This window comes from Camelina sativa, chromosome 18 (genome assembly GCF_030686135.1).
Source record: "Camelina sativa cultivar CO46 ecotype springtype chromosome 18, ASM3068613v1".
Taxonomy (NCBI): Eukaryota; Viridiplantae; Streptophyta; class Magnoliopsida; order Brassicales; family Brassicaceae; genus Camelina; species Camelina sativa.
The window spans coordinates 13,034,714-13,057,256 of record NC_141897.1 but is presented as its reverse complement, the minus strand read 5'-3'; the positions used below and the strand labels follow the sequence as shown (position 1 = coordinate 13,057,256).

General features: G+C 34.5%; 1 protein-coding gene, 1 long non-coding RNA gene and 1 other non-coding gene across 3 annotated transcripts; 2 read left to right on the top strand and 1 right to left on the bottom strand.

The window, feature by feature from the left end:
• Positions 1 to 10,288: 10,288 nt before the first annotated feature.
• Positions 10,289 to 10,395, top strand: LOC147922858 (small nucleolar RNA R71). The gene has a single exon (XR_015589842.1). It is a non-coding gene; the product is annotated as a small nucleolar RNA R71 (small nucleolar RNA).
• A 2,033-nt stretch (positions 10,396 to 12,428) lies between these two features.
• Positions 12,429 to 13,934, top strand: LOC147922857 (uncharacterized). The gene is made up of 5 exons (XM_087497813.1): positions 12,429 to 12,590; positions 12,683 to 12,932; positions 13,134 to 13,192; positions 13,278 to 13,743; positions 13,813 to 13,934. The coding sequence occupies exons 1-5, from the start codon at positions 12,429 to 12,431 to the stop codon at positions 13,932 to 13,934; spliced, it is 1,059 nt and encodes a 352-aa protein (XP_087353939.1).
• A 1,689-nt stretch (positions 13,935 to 15,623) lies between these two features.
• Positions 15,624 to 16,657, bottom strand: LOC147922856 (uncharacterized). The gene is made up of 3 exons (XR_015588244.1): positions 16,483 to 16,657; positions 16,303 to 16,402; positions 15,624 to 16,112 (listed from the first exon to the last, which is right to left on the bottom strand). It is a non-coding gene; the product is annotated as an uncharacterized LOC147922856 (long non-coding RNA).
• Between the last annotated feature and the right edge of the window lie 5,886 nt (positions 16,658 to 22,543).

Genomic DNA, 22,543 nt, shown 5'->3' with positions numbered 1-22,543 from the left:
GTAATGATTATAACTCAGCCGTAAAGTGATATTTTGGCGGGAAACCATCAGTTAACCTAATAATAGACATATTTCCATTGTAAATTTAAATATTGAGTTATAATAATTTTAATATTCAATTGTTGGAGAAATACTTTTAGAAAAATAAAATTCTAAATTTGAATAATAATTATTTAATTATTTGCAATAATATCTTGTGATAAAAAACTCACTTTACGAATTTATTATGCGTGTGGATTTGAGCAGGCACATAGTTGGTGATTTTTCGCGCTTCCCTAACAACACTTTTTGTGATATCGAGAGACGTTTTAATACTTATTAGGAATATGACAGAACAAAAGACCCAGGAAAGAAAGAAGAATACGTTTTCATATTATCGAGAAGACCTTAAACGATAACTCAACCATAACTTTACCATAACTCACTCAACCCTCAAATTAAAATGACTAAATAACCGACCAAACCAAACCGAACCGAAAACTATTTTTTCCATTATTTTCGGTTAATTACGGTTATATTCGGCTTGCTATCGGCTAATTTGGATAACATTTGGATTATTTATGGTTATATATTCATCTAACCGACCCATAACTGAAAATAACCGAAAAGTAACTTCAAAAATTTTTAAATTTTCAAATGGTTATCATATTAGTATATCCAAATTACCACCTTAAACCATACACAATATAACCAAAACCAAACTGTTATATTAAAACTCATAATGTTGGAAATATGAACCCTAAACCTCAAACCATAACCCTAACCCTAACTCTAACCCCTAAATGTCATGTTTTGAATGTTTTACACAATTTGATCAGATTGTGTAAAAATCAATCTTTGTCTATAATTATTACTTTTTATTGCTTATAATGATAGTAATATCCATTTTTTCATTCTATATTTTAATTTTGAGTTATAATAATTCTAATTTACAAATATTTTATAAGTCAGCCGTTTATGTCGATAACTCAGCCATATTAGTCAATTGTTTGATAAATACTTTTATTAAAAAAAAAAAAATTCAAATTCAAATTTTGAATTCCTTTTAAATGAAAAATCACTAAAATCTCATTTATTACGTGTGTGGTTCTTAACAATAAACATAATTATTGTTTGCATCTCCCCAACAACACTTTTTGTATTCTCGAGAAGGTATATAATAAATTAATATATTTGTTGCATAACTCAGCCATAACTTTACCATAACTCAGCCAACACTCAAATTAGAATGACTAAATAACCGACCAAACCGAAAACTATATTTTCCATTATTTTTGGTTAATTACGGTTATATTCAGCTTGCTATCGGTTATATTAAGTTAATCCACCTAATTTGGATAACATTTAGATTATTTATGGTTATATATTCATCTAATCGACCCATAACCGGAAATAACCGAAAAGTAATTTCAAAAAATTTTAAATTTTCAAATGGTTATCATATTAGTATATCCAAATTACCATCTTAAACCAAACACAATATAACAAAAACCAAACTGTTATATTAAAACCCATAATGTTGGAAATATGAACCCTAAACCTCAAACCCAAACCCAAACCCTAACCCCTAAATATCATTTTTTGAAAGTTTTACACATTTTGATCGGACTGTGTAAAAATCAATCTTTGTCTATAATTATTACTTTTTATTGCTTATAATGATTGTAATATTCATTTTTTCATTCTATATTTTAATTTTGAGTTATTATAATTCTAATTTACAAATATTTCATAAGTCAGCCGTTTATGTCGATAACTCAGCCATATCAGTCAATTGTTTGAGAAATACTTTTATTTCTTTTATTTGCAATTAGAATTCAATTTTTTTAATTAATTCGAATAATATATTATGATAAAAGCTAACTTTATGTATTTATTATATGTGGATCTGAGGAGGCACAGAATTAGTGATTTTTTGCGATTCCCCAACAACACTTTTTGTGATATCGAGAGACGTTTTAATTAGATAATTTATTAGGAATATGAGAACAAAAGACCCAAGAAAGAAAGAAGAATACGTACTAATATCTCATAACTCCGTAATTCATAACTGAGTCGTGTGAAGTATATAACTCAGCCGTAACTTAACCTTAAATCAGCCATAATTTTGAAAATAGACAAATCAATGTTTTACTGTAAGCTGCATGGAAACGGGAGCGGGTACGCAGAAGCGGAGAAGCGATTTTAAAAAAAAAAATAGGAAGCGGGTACGCATTGGAAACGTTTAATATTATAATAGAAAATAATATATATATATATATATATCATAAAATATCTCCATTATTTAAATGATTAGATGCTGTTACAGAGCTAGTTAGTGCTTAACTACCAAAAACAATATTACTTAGGAATTTTGTTTAAGTCTTCACACAATAATTTAATAATTTCATATAGAGGATACATATATTCAGTTGCAATAATGTTTCGAGAAATTGTCTAGGTCTGTTGGCAAGTTGCCATGTTTTAAAGCCATGATGGCATGTGTTCGAGCCCTTTAGTCCCTCTTTTTGACCTTTTTTTTTGGTTTTAGTTAATGAAGGGTAAAATGATAATTCCACTATCATCTTCATCTTAAGACCTGCGATTTTTTTGTAACCCTAGCCGCCACCATAACTGTATTTTGCGTAGTTAGTTATGGTTTTAACTCATTTTACAGATAGATTTTCCGAATTTGTGGAAGATGCAACATAAAACATCATTTCTTTTACATGAATTCAAAAGGTCGAGTTTTCAATAACGTGATATGGTCGTTTCAATAACGTGATATGGTCGTTGACGCTTCAGATCTACAATAGTAACGCTTCTAACTCGGGATCGTCGCTTCCAACACGTTTCCAAATGCCTCAATTCTAGAATCGCGATTCCGTTTCCGGTTCCGATTCCAGAGCGAGAAACGCAAGGTCACGGGCGATTCCGTGCTTCGTACTCATCGGTGGCCCAGGCTAGACCTCCAACGAAGCACCGGAACTCAACATATGCGGACGCCATTGAAAGATTTTGAGAAAGAAGAAGAAGATCTAGGGTTTAACAGTGAGGGACGAAAGAAATTTGTGAAGAATGAAGAAGACGCTCCAATTTATAATGGGGCTGAGGGAGGCTGAGATGAGATGATGACTAACCTTGGTTAAAATATTTTCTAGGGTTTAGTAAAAGATTGGTTTAACCATGGTTAGATGTGTGGTTTAACCAAAAGTTGGATTCTGAAAAAAAAACTGTTTAGTGACATGGAAAATCGAAAATGATGTGTATTTTAATTTGCTGATGTGTATTTTTTTTTATTTTTTTACTCAAAATCGAAAAACTAAACCCAAGAGGTAAATTGTAATTACACCCAGAGCACTAAACATTTGAGTAATATTTAGAAGATTTATAGATATGAGTAATAAACCAACTTTTGGATAACATTTGAGTAATTCATTCTTTAACTAATTATGAGTATAATAATCGAGGACGCATTTGGGTTTTATGGAGAGGTGATGTGCGTCTTAGTCCTATTTATAAGAGTGAACAGATTGTAACGTGTTCTGTTCAGCTTGCAGATGATACTGAGGAATTTTTCTGTTCATTTATTTACGCTTTAAGTACGGCGGAGAAGCGTAAGAGCTCTGGCGTGAGATTCATGATCACCACAACTCTCCTCTTTCCCAAAACAAGCCTTGGCTCTTATTTGGTGATTATAATGAAACCTTGAATTTGAATGAGCATTCGCATGTGGATACTAGTCCTACTGTCACTTCTGGAATGCTGGACTTTCAAGCAGTGGTTGACACTTGTTCTTTGGCGGATCTGACTTATACTGGTCCAATGTACACTTGGTGTAATAAGCGAGATGATGATCTTATTCTTAAGAAGCTGGATCGGGTGTTATTGAATGATGGTTGGCAACGTTGGTTACCGCATGCTTATTGTGTCTTTGAAGCAGGTGGCTGTTCTGACCATATGAGGGGTAGGATTCTTTTTAAGGTCATAACCGCTTTGCGCTTCCCCCCCCCCCCCCCCACCTGTATCTGATGTAGTACTTTTACTTCAATTAAATTACCAATCCACAATCTGTATTAATCAACACACTAGGAATGCACAAAGATGCTTAATCTATTCTTAAACAGGAATTGGTTTTTTGTAATAATCTTAGCTAACTAACTGATTCAAAGATAGAAAACAAACCAAATCAAAACAATGTAAACTCAAAGAAACAGAACACAACTAGCAACAAACTGTAAATCAAGATTAAACAAGTGAACCCTGGAAAAGGTAATTGACTTGGGAGATAGCTAACCAATCCTAGATGTCTAAGAAACAAACAAGAACAATCATATGGCTAAGAACACTAATGCAAATCAATTCATTTCCATGATAGAGATCCCTATGCTAATCAAGTGATAATCAACTTTTTCCAAAGGCAATCACAAGGCAAGCATGCATTAAGAACAAGTCTCAATACCACTAAGCACCCTAATCATCAATTTCCATTGGCTAGGAATGCAAAGCTCTTGAATAGTATGGTTCAGGAATTTTATCAAACACCTTCTGGGCATGAAATTCCTAAAGTCTAGAATAAACATGATCAAGGCTGATCTAGCATTATAAACACCAAACAAGATAGGAAACACATAAATAAAGCCCTAGACAGCAAAGATCAATCATCTATCTCCCTAATCTACCTAGCCCAAAGTTCTAAAGATCTACTCACTCATCATTATGATCACACAAAGGAAATGGTTTGATCTTTGTGAAATCATAATAAGAGATTATAGATTAAGAGATTTTAAAGAGAAATTGCTATTAAAAACTTAGAAGTACTCAATCATTCAACAAACCAAGAGTAGATAAGATTAAGAACCCTAAATGGCTGCTAAATAAGAGATAAGCAAAAGATAAGAGATAAGTCTCCCCTTAATAGAGTTAGAGTATTTATAGCAAAATAAAAGGGAGCCGGGTCAACCCAGTTCAAACCAGGTCAAACTTGGATCAAAACTAGAACAAGTGTGGTGATGGTCTCACACGGCCATGCTTTGGCCGCTAATCTTGGCCGCTGGTGGTGGCGATCAAGTGCATCTCGTCTTCACTCGGCCAGTGTTTGGCCGCTGGTCTTGGCCGCTGCTACTGGCGATCTTCCCATTGATGTACTCCATCGGCCAGCTCTTGACCGATTGGGATGGCCGCTGGTCTTCACTCGGCCACCGTTTAGCCGCTGGTCCTGGCTGCTGGTGGTTCCGGTCATGTGCCTCTTCTCCACTTCATTCTTCTATGTGTCTTTGCATCAAAACAAGCCCAAATGCTCCAAATGTGTTGAGATTACTTCAAGAACCTGAAAGATAACACATTAGATGCAAATGCTCCGAAAACAACCTAGAATGACAAGATTATGCAACAAAACTATGAAAAAAACAAGGCTTAAAACCCAACAAAAACACAAGATATCAACTCCCCCAAACTTATCTCTTGCTAGTCCTCAAGCAAGAACCAAAAACAAGTGAGAGAGAGAGGTTTGAAAAAGGGATTAAAAACCAAAAAGTATCAACAAAGGATTCAAACCACAGTCCTTAAATGTAATTCAATGGTGCTAAGATCAATCAAAGTCCTTACAAATATGTTTCTATACTTTTCACAATAGACCACTCTAGTTCACTTTCTATCTATTGGTAAAGACTTGCAATCCTATTGAGCATCTCTTTCACATTCATTAAATTGTTTGGTGTGATCTTGCAAATGGAAAATGAATCAAGCTCAATTGGTTTAAGGGAAAGGTTTTTTATAAAGTGGTTGGTAATGGTGTTTTTGGGTGGTTTACTCTCAAACAAAGAGGAATGCTAGACAGTTGTGAAACCAATCTAAGACTGAGAATAATTTAGACATACAAAGCTTAGCTCTTGATGTTCTACCCACCTAGAAGCTTTTCTACCCTTTTTCTCATCTTTTTTATCTTTCTTTCAAACCCAAAAACTCAACCTTATTCAACTTAAACCCTTTTTCTTCTTTACTTATGGTCTTAAACTTTTGAATATCTCTAAGGCTTCACTTCAAACACAAGCTCTCTTTTTTAACTTCTTTGAACTTCTTTTGATGAACTCCCATTCTTATAACACTATGCTTTAGCATTCTTTTTTTATAAAACTTTTCTAGGAGAAATCAGCTAGACTTTTCTTTCTCTTTTTCTTCTTAAGAGACTTTGAGCTTTTAACCAAACTTAACCTTAGAGATAAATCTTTTCTTTTCTTTTGACCAAGTAATTCTTTCTTCCCCCCCCCCCCCCCCCTTAATCTCTCTTGATTCCAAACCTTTACCCAATGCAAAATTCTAGCCACCTATCTCTTTCAAAACCACTCCTATTAGCTAGTTCTAAAGATTCCAAACCTAGCTAAAACAAGAGCCAGTTCTTTGTCATTCTCAATACTCTCAAGATTTCATAACCTATAGCATTATCAACAAAGATACCTCACTTAACAAATCAACACAAATATTGAAAGAAAAGGTTGGGGTTCAAAGGTATGGCAAGAAATTGGGTTAAATAAAATAGAGTGGCAAATAGAGATTGTTAACCCAAATGAAAGTTCCATGAACTAACATTCATAGTCCATAAGCAAGATAATTCAAATATCAAATTAAAGTCCAAATAATATAGAGATGCTGCAATGATCATGCAAGATTTACTAGAAGAAAATGCTTTCAAGTGACACAATGCTTTAAGCTTTAGACTCTTCATTTTTTCCCAAAGATTAAACAAGCACCCATGAACTATAAATGAGGGCTGTGGGTTCAATCCTAAGACTCTACTTCTAACAAGGTAGCTTCATTATTATCCTAAATGCAATTGCAAATGCATACTAAAGGCTTCTAGAGTCAATCCTAAACACAAGAATGAATATGCAAAACTACATGCATTTGTTTTTGGTTTTTGAAAATTTTCAAAAAAATTTTGATTTTTCTCAAAACATAGCTATTAACAATGCATCACACAAAAGATGAAAATCAAAACAAAACACAATGTTAGATGGTTAGTCCCTCCCCCAAAATTAATTCACACAGTCCATGTGTGAGAAAAGTCCAAGAGAAAGACTAACAAAATAAAGAAAACAAGACTCAAATGATATATACTGTAATAAGTTAGGACCATACCTTGGCCCTAGTTGTGAACCTTAGGGAATGGAGTGATAGTAGGAGCTTTAGTGCTCCCTTGAGATCATGTTGAATTGGTGGAAGGAGATTGGAGGTTGATAGTAATGACACTTGAGAGAAGTTCATGAAGCTTATCTTTGTCATAATGATACTTGGGATATAGCTTGGCTTTGACACTTGCAAAGGGTGAAGAAGGACCTTTGTGCTTCACTTTTTACTATATTGCTCCATCAACAAACCCCAAGGGATGCAAACAAAAAGTCATAAGAGAGGAAACAATGGTGGGAGGGTGGTTTTGTTTCTTCTTCCTCTTCTTCTTGTCAACAAATTTATTTGCTTGACCAAAATCCCCTTCTCTAGAATCTCCTTTGAGGTCATCAAATAAAGAGTCTAAACCACCAAACTCTCAACAGAAGAACCATATAGGAGAGCAGAGATCTCTTCAATAGACCTTTCATTCTCATCAGCATGGCTATCCATTTTTGATTTTTCGAAACTCATACTAGCAACCCTGTTCACTTCTTCCTTGAAGATGGCATTGCAAAACTCCTTGGGGTTTGGTTCTGGTTTTCATGGTAGATAACTCATTTGTTTTGTTGAAGAGGAAGAAGTGTGTCCCTGGACCTGTGTTTTCAACCTCTCAATCTTGGCATTTAACTCACCATATACATTCTCAACCTTGTTGTGCATGGCTTTCATTTGTGTGGCAAGTTCAATGGCACCTCTCTCTTGTCCTTCAGGGATTTGTCTAAGTAGAGCAGTTGTGTCATCTACTTGACCTTGCGGATGTGGTGCAGTCATTTGTTGCGGAGGTTGGGAATAGCTTTGAGGCTTTGCTTGGTAGTTCCCTTGAGGTTGAGGCTGATAGCTGGGTTGGGAAGGAAAACCAGGAGGTTTTTGTGGTGGATAAGTCTGATCTTGTGGGTTCTCCACATTGGTGCTGCGGTAAGAGAAGTTAGGGTGGTTGCGGTAATTAGGATTGAACTTATTATACCATTGGCCACCTACATAGTTGACTTCTGCTTGACCTTCAACACAAGCTTCCATACCTTCTTTTAAAGTTCACATTCATTGACAAAGTGAACTTGCTTGTGATTTGCCATCATCATCTTATCCATCTTGTCATTCAAAGCTTTAATCTCCTTGCGGTGCTGCTCATTCATATCAGTATAGTCCCTTGGAGTTCTGTCATAATCCTCTCCATAGTTCTCATCACTTTGAGAAAGATTCTCAACCAACAACATCCCTTGTTCTGCATTTTGGCCCAAGAAATTTCCATTGATTGTTGTATCAAGAAGCATTCTATACTTAGGCAAGACTCCTCTATAGAGTTGATATGTCTATATTTTGTCTCTCCTTAGCATATATTTATCATTCATTTATCTAGGATAACTCATTGGTTTTCATCATTTTCTAGTCCTTTCTATACACTTTGCATGTCTAGGTAGTTCTTGCATCATTCTTGCATATATTGTGCATTTCAGAGTATTTCAGGTATTTAGGAGATGTTGGAAGCGCATCTGATCGAGCCGCCACTCTCACTCGCCACGCACCCCAGAGGTCCGACCGAGCCACTCTCACTCGCCACGTTCTCCAGAGGTCCTACCGAGCTACTCTCACTCGCCACGCTCTCCGGAACCCTCTCTTGAGCCAATCTCACAACACTCTCTGGAACCCTCTCTTGAGCCAATCTCACAACACTCCAGAAACCCTCTCTCTAGCCAATCTCACAACACTCCCGGAACCCTCTCTCGACCCAATCTCACAACACTCATGGAACTGTCTCTCGAGCCACCCCCTTCGATCCGTTCCATTCGAGTTGGATTTAGCTTTCTACTTCTTCACCAAAGTTGTAGGGAATTGAGTCATCTTTCCAATTCCGTTTAGTTCAAGCCAATCGGAGGTGTGGTTCAATAGTTACAATCGTTTTAGTGGATGCGTATACACCCAGCTCGAGCCACTTTCACTGACCACGCTTGAGCCACTTTCACCGACCACGCTCGAGCCCTTTTCACTCACACCACTCGAGCCACTTTCATATACCAATCGAGCCACTGGACGCACACCGACTTGATCACACATGTCAGGAAGACGCTCTGCCTTACATGCTTCAAGGGATTCCCAAACCGACTCCTTACCTTGTCGTTTTGAGTTTTAGGGGTTCACATGTTTTTACTATAAATACATTTTGTTAAGTCTTTTTCAAGAATATCTTTATCTCGTTCTTTTCCTGAAGGTTTATCCTAGCCACCAAAAACGTTCTCAGACTTTGTATTCCGACACCTTTGAGTTTATTCAATTTTTGCACTTGATTTCTTCTCCAAAGTTGTACTTCTCATTTTTATCTACCTAATAATGCTTGGTTCAATGTTTCCTAGGTTTGCATCCTTGATAATGATTTTCGGATCTGAGTAGTGTAGTAGTTCTTGAGGATGGGATAGATTAGGTGGAGGATCTTAGGATGTAGAGTGTTTAAGTTTTGATTTGTATGATTCCCTTCTGGACTAGAGTTAGAAATACTTGTTTCTCTCTGATCAATTGGAACTAGGTTTTAGACATTTCCGCATCCAAAAGGTGTTCGATGAAATGTCTGACCAACTAGTGCCAGAGACTTACGTTCCTAGCCTAAGAGATTAGTTGTCTAGGATGTTTGTTGACGTAAATGAAATTGTTTGTCATGCCTGCTCAACCATGTTTCTCTAGCGAGAGCTAGGTATGGAAGTGGTTGAGTCTGAGTAGCTTCTGTCAAGAGATTGGATTAGCTAAGTCGTGATGTTCATTGTCTAGGGATAGTTTGCTTGTGGCATGTTAAACACTCTGTAGACTAGGAGACTTCACCGACATCAATTACTCCCATCCTTAAGACCTCTTTTTCCTGATTTTTATTACATTCCTGAGACTGTTCCGTTTCTTGCCTTTTAGTTCATGCTTAGACTCGTTTATGTTTTTATTCATGCATTTTCGTTTTGCATTCTGATCATTCTAGGACTGTTAGACAAACACTCTCTTTGAATTGGCTTAACTTGTGATTCTTTGATTGCATCTTGAGTGATAGCATCATCCCATTTGGATTGACACCTTAAGTATTACAACTACGTAAGATTAATTGAGACCTGCTAGGACATACAAAAATCCTAGTATCAAGAGTGTACTCAATTGTGACTCTTTGGAGAAACCATGATGTGGACATTGAGAGATATACCCCTTGAATCTGTCCCATGCTTCACAAAAACTCTCATTTTCTTTTTGAACAAAGCTTGATATCTCATTCCTTAGTCTTGTTGTTCTTGTAGTAGAGAAGAATTTGGATAGGAAAGCCTTCTTACATTGATCCCAGGAGGTAATGGTGTTGTGAGGCAGATTCTTTTCCCGAATGTGAGCCTTTTCACCAAGAGAGAATGGGAAAAGGCGTAGCTTGAATGCATCTTCAGAGATATGATCTTAACAGTCCCACAAAACCTATCAAATCTGTCCAAGTGATCAAGAGGGTCTTCCATTGCCAAACCATGAAATTTTGATCCTTGCACCATGTTGATAAGACTGGCCTTAATCTCAAAGTGATTGTTCTCAACTGGTGGAGCTCTAATACCAGTTCTAAGTCCATTGACATTAAGTGCATCATAGGCTCCAATGAGAGGGGCTTGTCTTGGTACATGGTTTGGAACTCTATCATCATTGGGCTGGTCTTGCTAACCGGCGATTCTCTCACTCAAAACGGTAGATGTCGTCAACCCGCTCAATCAAGTCTGCTTGGCCTTGACTTCTCAGGTTCATACACCTTGCAAAAGAGAATTCAAATCACCAAAGCAAACCAATTAAAGTTAAAATCCTAATGGTCAAATTGAATGAAAATGGGCAACGGCGCCAAATTGATGTAGTACTTTTACTTCAATTAAATTATTAATCCTCAATCTTCATTAATCAACACACTAGGAATGCACAAAGATGCTTAATCTATTCTTAAACAGGAATTGGTTTTTTGTAATAATCTTAGCTAACTAACTGATTCAAAGATAGAAAACAAACCAAATCAAAACAATGCAAACTCAAAGAAACAGAACACAACTAGCAACAAACTGTAAATCAAGATTAAACAAGTGAACCCTGGGAAATGTAATTGACTTGGGAGATAGCTAACCAATTCTAGATTTCTAAGAAACAAACAAGAACAATCCTATGGCTAAGAACACTAATGCAAATCAATTCATTTCCATGATAGAGATCCCTATGCTAATCAAGTGATAATCAACTTTTTCCAAAGGCAATCACAAGGCAAGCATGCATTAAGAACAAGTCTCAATACCACTAAGCACCCTAATCATCAATTTCCATTGGCTAGGAATGCAAAGCTCTTGAATAGTTTGGTTCAGGAATTTCATCAAACACCTTCTGGGCATGAAATTCCTAAAGTCTAGAATAAACATGATCAAGGCTGATCTAGCATTATAAACACCAAACAAGATAGGAAACACATAAATAAAGCCCTAGACAGCAAAGATCAATCATCTATCTCCCTAATCTACCTAGCCCAAAGTTCTAAAGATCTACTCACTCATCATTATGATCACACAAAGGAAATGGTTTGATCTTTGTGAAATCATAATAAGAGATTATAGATTAAGAGATTTTAAAGAGAAATTGCTATTAAAAACTTAGAAGTACTCAATCATTCAACAAACCAAGAGTAGATAAGATTAAGAACCCTAAATGGCTGCTAAATAAGAGATAAACAAAAGATAAGCAAAAGATAAGAGATAAGTCTCCCCTTAATAGGGTTAGAGTATTTATAGCAAAATAAAAGGGAGTTGGGTCAACCTAGTTCAAACCGGGTCAAACTAGGATAAAAACTAGAACAAGTGTGGTGACGGTCTCACCCGGCCATGCTTTGGTCGCTAGTCTTGGCCTCTGGTGGTGGCGATCAAGTGCATCTCGTCTTCACTCGGCCAGTGTTTGGCCGCTGGTCTTGGTCGCTGCTACTGGCGATCTTCCCCTTGATGTACTCCATTGGCCAGCTCTTGACCGATTGGGATGGCCGCTGGTCTTCACTCGGCCACCGTTTGGCCGTTGGTCCTGGCCACTGGTGGTTCCGGTCATGTGCCTCTTCTACACTTCATTCTTCTATGCGTCTTTGCATCAAAACAAGCCCAAATGCTCCAAATGTGTTGAGATTACTCCAAGAACCTGAAAATAACACACTAGATGCAAATGCTCCTAAAACAACCTAGAATGACAAGATTATGCAACAAAACTATGAAAAAAAAAACAAGGCTTAAAACCCAACAAAAACACAAGATATCAATATCCACTAGATAATGCTTTGTGTCACTACGGCTTCTTTCTCTGTTCAAGTCAATGGAGACCTTGCGGGGCTCTTTCGTAGTTCTCGCGGGTTACGCCAAGGGTGTTCATTATCACCGTACTTGTTTGTCATATGCATGGATGTGCTTGCAAAAATGTTAGATAGAGCGGCTTCTGTCAGTAGATTTGGGTATCATCCTCGATGCAAGAACTTGGGTCTTACTCACCTTAGTTTTGCATATGATATTATGGTGCTTTTGATGGTAAGCTACCGTCCGTTGAGGGCATTGTTGAGGTTTTTGATGCGTTTGCCGCAATATCGGGGTTGAAAATTAGCATGGAGAAGTCCACATTATATCTTGCGGGTGTATCTCCTGCGGTAGCACAAGCACTTGAGAACCGGTTCCCATTTGCTGTGGGGAGTCTGCCAGTCCGCTATCTAGGTCTCCCTTTGGTCACTAAACGCCTCACTAGCACATATTTATCTCCTCTATTGAAACAGATTCGTCACCACATTGGTACTTGGACAGCACGGTTGCTATCCTTTGCTTGTCGATTTAATCTAATTTCCTCTGTTCTCTGGAGCATTTGTAACTTTTTGCTAGCAGCATTCTGGCTTCCCCGCGCTTGTCTTCAGGAAATTGATTCACTATGCTCAGCTTTTCTCTGGCCCGGGACGAAAATGAATACAAATAAAGCAAAGATCTCCTAGGATGTAGTGTGTAAACCAAAAGCCGAGGGTGACCTGGGATTACGATCCCTCCATGAAGCTAATAAGGTAAGTTGTTTAAAGCTTGTGTGGCGGGTAATCTCGCATGGAAACTCTCTTTGGGTTCAATGGGTTACTGCAAACTTGTTGAAAGGATAGTCCTTTTGGTCCATTAAAAGCAGTTCTACTCTTGGTTCATGGAACTGGAAAAAAACTTCTCAAATGCAGAGATCTAGCAGAAGAGTTCAGTAAGGTTTCAGTGGTCAATGGTGAGAAAACCTCCTTTTGGTTTGATAATTGGAGTGGTATGAAACCGCTTATTGATGTTGTTGGTGATTTTGGGATCATTGATCTTGAGATTAGTCACCAAAGTTCCTTGGCTGCGGCTTGGACCACTTATCGTCGTCGTAGACATAGAGTGAATGTACTGAATAATATCGAGGAAGCTCTGCACGTCCAACGACTAGCCTATCAAAATAAGTGGGACACAAGGGTGGCATGGCACAAGGGTGTTTGGTTTACTCATGCATCGCCTAAATTCTCTTTCTGCGTATGGTTAGCAGTGCATGACCGGTTATCCACAGGCGCTCGTATGATCCAATGGAATGGTTCTGCTGCAGGTGCGTGTGTTTTCTGCCAATCAACTTTGGAGACACGGGAACATCTTTTTTTCTCTTGTCCTTTTGCAGCTGAAATCTGGGCAGGGCTTGCACGGGGTCTTATAAAATCGCGGTTCTCAACTGATTGGGTGTCTCTGCTTGACTACATCTCTGGCCACGAGCGATCTAGAGTTGAGGGGTTTCTCATCTGATATGTTTTTCAGGCAGTTGTATATACTCTTTGGAGGGAGCGAAATGGTAGGAGGCATGGCAACACACCCAATACCTCATCACAGATTGTTACATGGTTGGATAAGCAAGTGAAAGAACAACTCACGGCAATTGGTTTACAAGGCGATAGACGATATGATGAAGCATATCAAATGTGGCTGACGGCTCGACTATGATAACTATTTCTATCCATTGTTAAGTAATTTAAAAGAACATTGCATAAGTTGTAAAACACTTATATTTTTTTTTTGAATATAATTTAACATTTATTCAAAAAAAAATTATAAAATTATTTGATATGTATCGTGTACATCAACGTTACATTTGAGAGTTGTATATATGGTGAAAACTAAAACAAACAACATGTGATTGATATATACTAGTGGGTGACCCGCACGTACGTGCAAGATTTTTTGTTTTTTTTTTTGTTTTTTTTTAATGTTATATTTTGCAATATATTTTGAAATTAAAATATTATCATTCAATAAAATACTCTGATCGAAAATATTAATGGACCACAAAAATTGAGTAGAAAATGTTATCGTTGATGGGTTTTATGGTGTCCAGGCCCATTGACATTGTTTTTGCTTCCCCAAAATAATTTAGGCTGGCCAAAAAAAAAGACAAAAACAAATGAAAAACGTGAAAAGAAAAAAAAAGAGTTGTCTCCAAAGCAAGAGTCGAGTCGACAATATAGATCAGATTCAGTCGATAATTGATCGGACAATTCCTATTCTCGAATTGGGAAACCTAGAGTAAGATCCATCATCAATCTGTCTTTTTGTAGTTTCCAATGTCGTCTTCAGTTGATAAGTGAGGTAACATTGAAAACTGTTTAGATTCCGATATGTTCTTTCTATTTCTGATTATAGCTCACAAACTGTTAAGATTCCAGCGTCTTATTTCACAAATTGTTAAGAGGTAATCCTATTTAAGACCTTTCCTCCAATTCAAAACACGTCATTTTAACCTTTCATTCCAAAGGACGTCGTTTTAAGGTTTCGAACCCACGAACCCAATGACCTTGACACATCATCGCTTACGTGTCAAATTGATCAAAACATTTAACGGTTGAATAAAGTTGTTTGATTCAACGTAGGAATATGGGTAACGATTAGAAGTCTAGGTAGTAAATTTGAATTAAGTGAGAGTTTAGGTTGAAAAACACACGGTACTGTTGTTTGGGTAAGAATTTACACTTTTGAAATAGTTCTGGTTGAAATTTACCATTTCCCCCCTATTCTGCATATTTTAGTTCGATGTCTGAATTGTTATTTTGATTTTCGTTTGTTTTCATACCTTATGGGTTTTCAATCCCCTTTGTAAATATAAAAAGATATGAATTTGGATTTTTGATTTGAGAGATAGATGATTACTCAAATTGTTTTTTGGGCATCGAATTTAACTCCGGTTTGGTTACTATGTTTACATCAATTTTCATCTCCCATCACCATTTGGTATTTGATTTTGGATTCTGATTTTGTTTATTCATCTGAATTTGCAGATACTAACCAAGGAACTATATATAACTACATTTGATTATGTGGGTAAGAAATATAGATCTATTTAACTTTTTGATTAGATTTTAACTTTTTAGAATTTAGGACAACGATAAAATAATTCAGAACCCAGAAAAGAAAATTATAAGATTTCAACTAAAAATCATAGGATTAAGAAAAAAAGGCATCTCTTTTAATTGAATCTTAAATGTTCTTTTTCTTTAAGGTGAGTTCTTCACGAAACTGGATGGATTGATATGAACAATAAGGTTAGTTCTCAACAAAGCCATATTTTAATACAATGAGACTATTCTCATATTTCACTTAAATTGTTTAAGTAATAAGTCTTGAACTTAATGAACACTAACGAAAGAAAGTTTATACAGATTGATAATTTTCTAACATAATTAAGAAAATACAAAAAATTAAAGAATGGAAATTAAGATAGGATTTTAGATTTTCTTTTTAAAGAAGTACCATATCATTCGTCTAATAGACTTCTAAACATGCTTCCTTGTATGTCTTGTAGACAAATCTTTGTAAGTCCTTAAATCTTCACCCCATGTTGAACCTTTCGGAAAAGGAATAGGAGTCTCAAATGTGATTCTTGTTCTTCGCCTTCTTTGATTGTTGTGTTGTCCTCTTTGAGTGGATTCAAATCTGTTTTCGTTTTGTTATAAAGGTTAGTAATAAGTTGTTGTAACTTTTATTCTAAATGAAATGCAGATTAATACGTATTCAGCAATGAAATAGTTAGATACATTGAAACAGTCCAATAAACAGGAAATACATTAGAAAAATTCAGTTGATGTTTGATTTAATATTATCATGGTTTTAAAAACAACTTTACCTCAATCATCTCAACGACTCCTTTTGATTTGCTTTGTGGGGATCTGGAGATAGAAATCCTGCTTCTGTTTGCTTTCAAGTATTGATGAGTTATTAGATACCTAAAAATTCGGCATGCAAATTAGATATTTCCTAAGATACAATGGGCATTAACTAGCATTATTTGGATGTAAATAAGTACGTTATGGATTAAAAACCGGCCCGAAATATTCAGCAATCTTAAGGAGGATCTGGATAATTGAATCGGTTATAATTTTAGTTAAAAAACTCGGCCCAAAGTTGGCAGAAAGTGATGACACCCTATTCTACTCCAAAAATGTATTCCAAGCTCTATATGTGGATATACTTGTTTGGTTACAAATACCCTAAGACAATTTTTAATATATATCCGTTTATAAAAATTCAAATCACATCATATGCTGAAAAAAATCTAAAATTTTATTAACTTTATGTATTAAATAGTAATTAAAATAATTAAATATAAGATTAAATAAAAATGAAAGGAGAATTATATTTTAATATAACATATTGATTTAAATTAGATAGATTTTAGGAAATAATTATTATCAAATAAGGAAATGATTGTGTTTGGTTGTAAGAATTATAGAGAATTTAGTTTGGCCTTGTTTGGATACAAAGATAAGAGAGGATGACACAAAAATATACTCCAAAAGTGTGAAGATAGAAGCTCTGTATGTGGATATACTTGTTTGGTTACAAATATCCTTAGACAATTAATATATATCCGTTTATAAAAATTCAAATCACATCATATGCTGAAAAAAATCTAATTTTTTTTTAACTTTATGTATTAAATAGTAATTAAAATAATTAAATATAATATTAAATAAAAATGAAAGGAGAATTATAATTTAATCTAACATATTGATTTAAATTAGATAGATAGTTTTTAGGAAATTAATATTATCAAATAAGGAAATGATTGTGTTTGGTTGTAAGGATTGTAGAGAATTTAGTTGGGACTTGTTTGGATACAAAGATAAGAGAGGATGACACAAAAATGTACTCCAAAAATGTTAAGATAGATATATATATATATAATGATATATTGTTTTGTTGCAATAATTTTCTATTAGATTCGGACCCGCACATACGTGCGGGGTTATGTTTATAAAAAAAATTAATTTTGTATATACACTATAATCAAACTTATACTAATTGAGATTTTAGTGTGATATTTGGTTTGGTTTATTAATGTTTAAAAATTTAAAATAATAATGATTTCACCAGTATCTTTAAATTTGGAACAACATAGCGGTTGGAGTGGTAACAAACTAAATCAAATAAATGATTGGTTAGATTCTATTAAATTTGTGACTATCAAATTGGATATATAACCGTTAACAGCGATGAAAACCCGTTTGAAACATATACAAATATTTAGGGATGGCCTTAACTCTCTTTTCATTACCCGTTTGAAACATATACAAATATTTAGGGATGGCCTTAACTTTCTTTTCATTTTGTCATGTTCCATTATGTCCTACACTCGTTCTCAAATTTTCGTCGCATAACAGAAAACATTCCCAATATGGGACATTCCTGATATGGGACAAATTTTCGATTGAAAACGGGAGGGGACAGGACGAATACATAAATTCTCGAATTCCCGTATGAAATAAAAATAAATATAATTCATAGTATATCTATATATCATATGTTTTAATAAAAATATTACAAAATTAATTGAATTCTTTATTCTTACTATTTTATATATGTTTCACCTATATTAGATTATGTTTTTTTTTTAATATTTTAACTATTACATAACATATTTTATGTATTTTTTATTTTTATTTTATTTTGAACTTATTCTAGTTCGCTTGAAAATAGTAAAAATTATTTATTTAGTATGTGTTAACATATTTATATAGTATAACGTCATTAACACAAAATTTTGTCATTTTAATTTATGAATATTTGGGTGTTTCAGTGTTAATCAGTACTTTAAGATTTGGATTAGAAATTTTTATAAGGTAACAATGACTTAAAAGACTATAAAAATTTCAAGGTGCTCATGTTATAAAATTTTACTGTGATGTGTGTTTTTTGTTTTCTTTACAATATGCATCCCAAGTTATAGTGTCATTTTAATAAAGACTGTTAACATCATATATTTAGAAAAATAAGAAAATAATATAATTTAACACATACAGCTGAATACAATATAGTCATGGAAGATTAATTGTACTTATATAGTTATTTATATGTACCCCTTGCTGGTTTCAAAAGTTAATTAATGTTAATGCAAAGCTCAACTACATACTCTAATAAGAATTTCCTACAGAGGTTTCTTAAATAAATCTATAGAAAAACTGAAGAAAGCAAACACTAATAGAGTGTTTTGTGACTAACCGGGTTCATATAAAAAATGTGGACTTTTGTTAAGTAATTAAATGTAATTTTCTTGTTTTGCAGATGCTATGTCAATTGGATAAACACTCGTTCATACCACAATCCTCCCTTATATACAATCTCTAGGTAGAAAAATGTATGCTTTCGAAAAATATCTTGATTTGTATATGCTTATATATACAACAGAAAATTATAAATTTAACAAATCATAAGAATCATATATAACTCATAACCTGGACATAGAATCATAAATTATAAACTTAATACATACACACTTTTTTTTTTTGCAGAAATAAAGAGATACAAACAAAAATACTGCTAGAGTGGTGTATATGATATGTGAATGTTAGGTCGATTACTCTATTTATAAGCTCGAAAGAGTAAACATTTTTACCTTTACGTTTAAAACTACAAAATCTATATAAAATCTTTTGAAAACTTATTTAGTTTTCAGTTAATGCATATACAATATGTTTGAATCTATATGGATAATTAGATTTGGATTTTGAATTAATTTTCTAGATTTTCTTATTAAACCAATGAGAGTAAATATATAAGGTTAGTTTTAGAAATAATCCCTAAATTTTAGAAATTTGGTAAATAATTACTATTTTTATTTCAAGATTTCTTAAAATAAATCATCTATTTAAATTTAAGTTAAGTTATTTTCAAAAATACTATTCGAAATTAATTAGATTCATTTGTTATGAAAATCTTATTAAATAATAAGTTACATTTTGGTATGTTATTAATTGTGGAAATCTCTTATTATTTTATAAAATTTGAATAACTATATAAATTCAAGAAATTATTAATAGAAATAATTTCGTTTTTATTATAATATTTTAAATTTCATTTTGTAATCTTGTTGGCTTTAATTTTTTTTATAGTGACGGTATGTTCTAATTAAATTTAAGGAGAAAATTAGTAGTTTATTATTTAATTTAGAAAATATTTGGAAAACTTAATATTTATGATTTATATCCATATCCATATAAACTCATAAATTCATCATAACATTCATAAATTCATACATAACAATCATAAGTTCATAGTAAATCCAATAATTCTATACACAAGCACAAAAAATTGAAACTTTCGAAATACCCAAAAAATTAAGTAAATGAAAATAACTAAATTTACTTCAAAATTATTCAAAAGCTCGCGAAGTAGAGAGATTCAACATCAGATCAGAAGTAACCAAGGACGAGATCTGATTCAAACTTAGAATCGACGAAACCGCGAGAGAGAGAAAGAGGGAAGAGAGAGAAGCGACGAAATGAAGAAAAAAAATTTCCTCCAAATTTAGAAACCCTAATTTTTAAGGATTATTTGTCAGCCTATTTTTCAGTTCGTAGAGAGCCAGAGCGCAAAACGTTGGCCAGATAACAAGTTCATCACAAGGGAATACAAAGTCCATGTCCCTTGTTGTGGTGAATTTAGTATCAACTTGTTGAGATTGGTTTGGAGGACTTCATATGTTGTTGTCACTGTGGTTGTAGCCATGATCTTCCCTTTCTTCAACGATTTCTTGGGTCTTATTGGAGCAGCTTCCTTCTGGCCTTTAACAGTTTACTTTCCCATTGAGATGCACATTGCTCAGAAGAAGAAAAATAAGTTCTCTTTCACTTGGACTTGGCTAAAAATCTTGAGCTGGGCTTGTTTCATCGTCTCCCTCGTTGCTGCAGCCGGATGTGTGCAAGGACTCATAACAAGTCTCAAGGATTTCAAGCCTTTCCAAGCTCCCTAATGAAATCTGTGTTCACACCAAAACGTCTCAAAGAACAAAACTTCCATGCACTCTCTTCTCATTAATAAAAGTGTCTATTTCTTTGTATTTTATTGGTGTTTTATCACATAGCAAAATGTTGTACTTGTACTTGCTTGTTTGAAAAAAATTCTATCAGCAATTAGCCCCAATTTCCTTTTTCTTGGTCCTTACCAAAAGGAAAAAGGAAAGCATATAACAAGCTAAAACACAACACAAATTAAGGAATAACCAATCTCAATATAATAGCTTACATGCTTAAAGGATTGGATCTTATCTACCAAGGTTAAAAAACAACAATTTTTAAATAAGAACTAGAAAAATATAAAACACGCTTGTAGTGGGTTCCATATTTGTTAAAATGTTAACCACCAGTCACCAGCGATGTGATCATTATAGTCACGTAGGGCTATTTGTGACCATATCAATTATAGCCTTGTGTCTACGTACTGAAACTCTCAACTCTGTCAATCTGTCATCATGATCATTTCGTTAAACTTTGTGAATGTCTGTGTGCTAGATTTTACCGAACTAAAGATGAATTTATTTTCTTATGATTCTTATCCTTCGGCAATAAGTTAGACAAAAATATTAGTGTTAAATTATGTAGTGCAATATTTATTTTAACGTTCATATTACTGTCTCCTAATGTGACTACATTCAATAACATCAGCACTAAACGTTAAACTTGTTCATAAATATGTATTGAAAATTGATTTTTTGGTCGCTAGAAGGGATCAATGTGGGGAATGGCCCCAATCGAAGCGCTTGGATCCCATTTGGACCATCATTAAACAATTGGGACAAGATAGCCTCGTCTACTGGGACTTCCCATTCACCTACGAGTTGTTGCTGCTTGTGGCCCTCAAGAATGGAAGCTCCATATGCCAAGAACAAATCTGCTTCTTCACCTACAAATCTGCCTACCAACAATTCATTACTAGTATATATACTTGGAGTTGGACTGTTGATGGTGAAGAAAACTTCTTCTCCTCCAGCTTAACATGGAACTGTTTGGGCAAAAATAATCGATTCGTTTAGAGACTACGGAAACAAGAAATAGATGTTGAATAGTCGTTTTTATTGATCAAAGTATCTGCCTACCAACAAAGTATCAAATATAAGAGTTTAAGGCACAACGAGTCAATTTAGGAACCCTAGCTGTGTTTTTGGTCTCTTGTTTTGCTCTCCCCCTTTTTCTTGTATCATGTCAAAATCGCTCCCTATTTATAGGGGAGTCTCTTTACCCTAATCCTCATGGGATTTGGGTTTGAGTAACCGTCTCTTCATGAGATAAGGTCGTTCTGAATATTATCTCCATGAGATTGAGTCAAATATCTTCTTGATAATGTCGTAGCAAATCAGAGTCGGTCACAAAGTCCAATTACAGCCCGTATTGGGTCGTTGTTTGTCGTTACAGCCGGTATTGGCTTGTTAATTGTTGTGTCGGCCCGTATCGGCTTGATGTTTCCTATTACGGCCCGTATTGGCTCAGTGTTTACTGTTACAGCCCATATTGGCTCAATGTTTACCGTTATTGCCCGTATTGACTCAATGTTTACCGTTATGGCCGGTATTGAGTCAATTCTTACCGTTACGGCCGGTATTGAGTCAATATTCTTGAGAATGCATAATCTTCTTTCATTTATAGAATATATCATAATAGAATTTATCTATTATAATTTATATGATTAAAATTATGTCCAACAGGAACTAGGAAGTATTTTGGTCGCCGGGGTGTACAGATTGCAACTTATACTATTGTCTTTTCTCTATATATGATGAAAGCAAAGACCACCTGCTCTTTCGTTGTGATTACAGCGTATTGATTTGGCCATCGGTGAAGAATAGTCCTCGAAGTAATTAAAAGATCCATGTGACCCCTTTGTTTTTGTTTTCTATTTTTGGCAAGAACACACATATAGATATGGTTGACATTGTGTAGAACCAAAATATCCATTTTCTAAGGATCTGTACTGTACATTCATATCATAATAATAAAATAAACGTTGAATTTGTCCTTCATTATTTGAATGCACCTAGCTAGGTTGGCTAAACGAATTTGAATATTATGGTCAGACCAATGAACACATAAGGG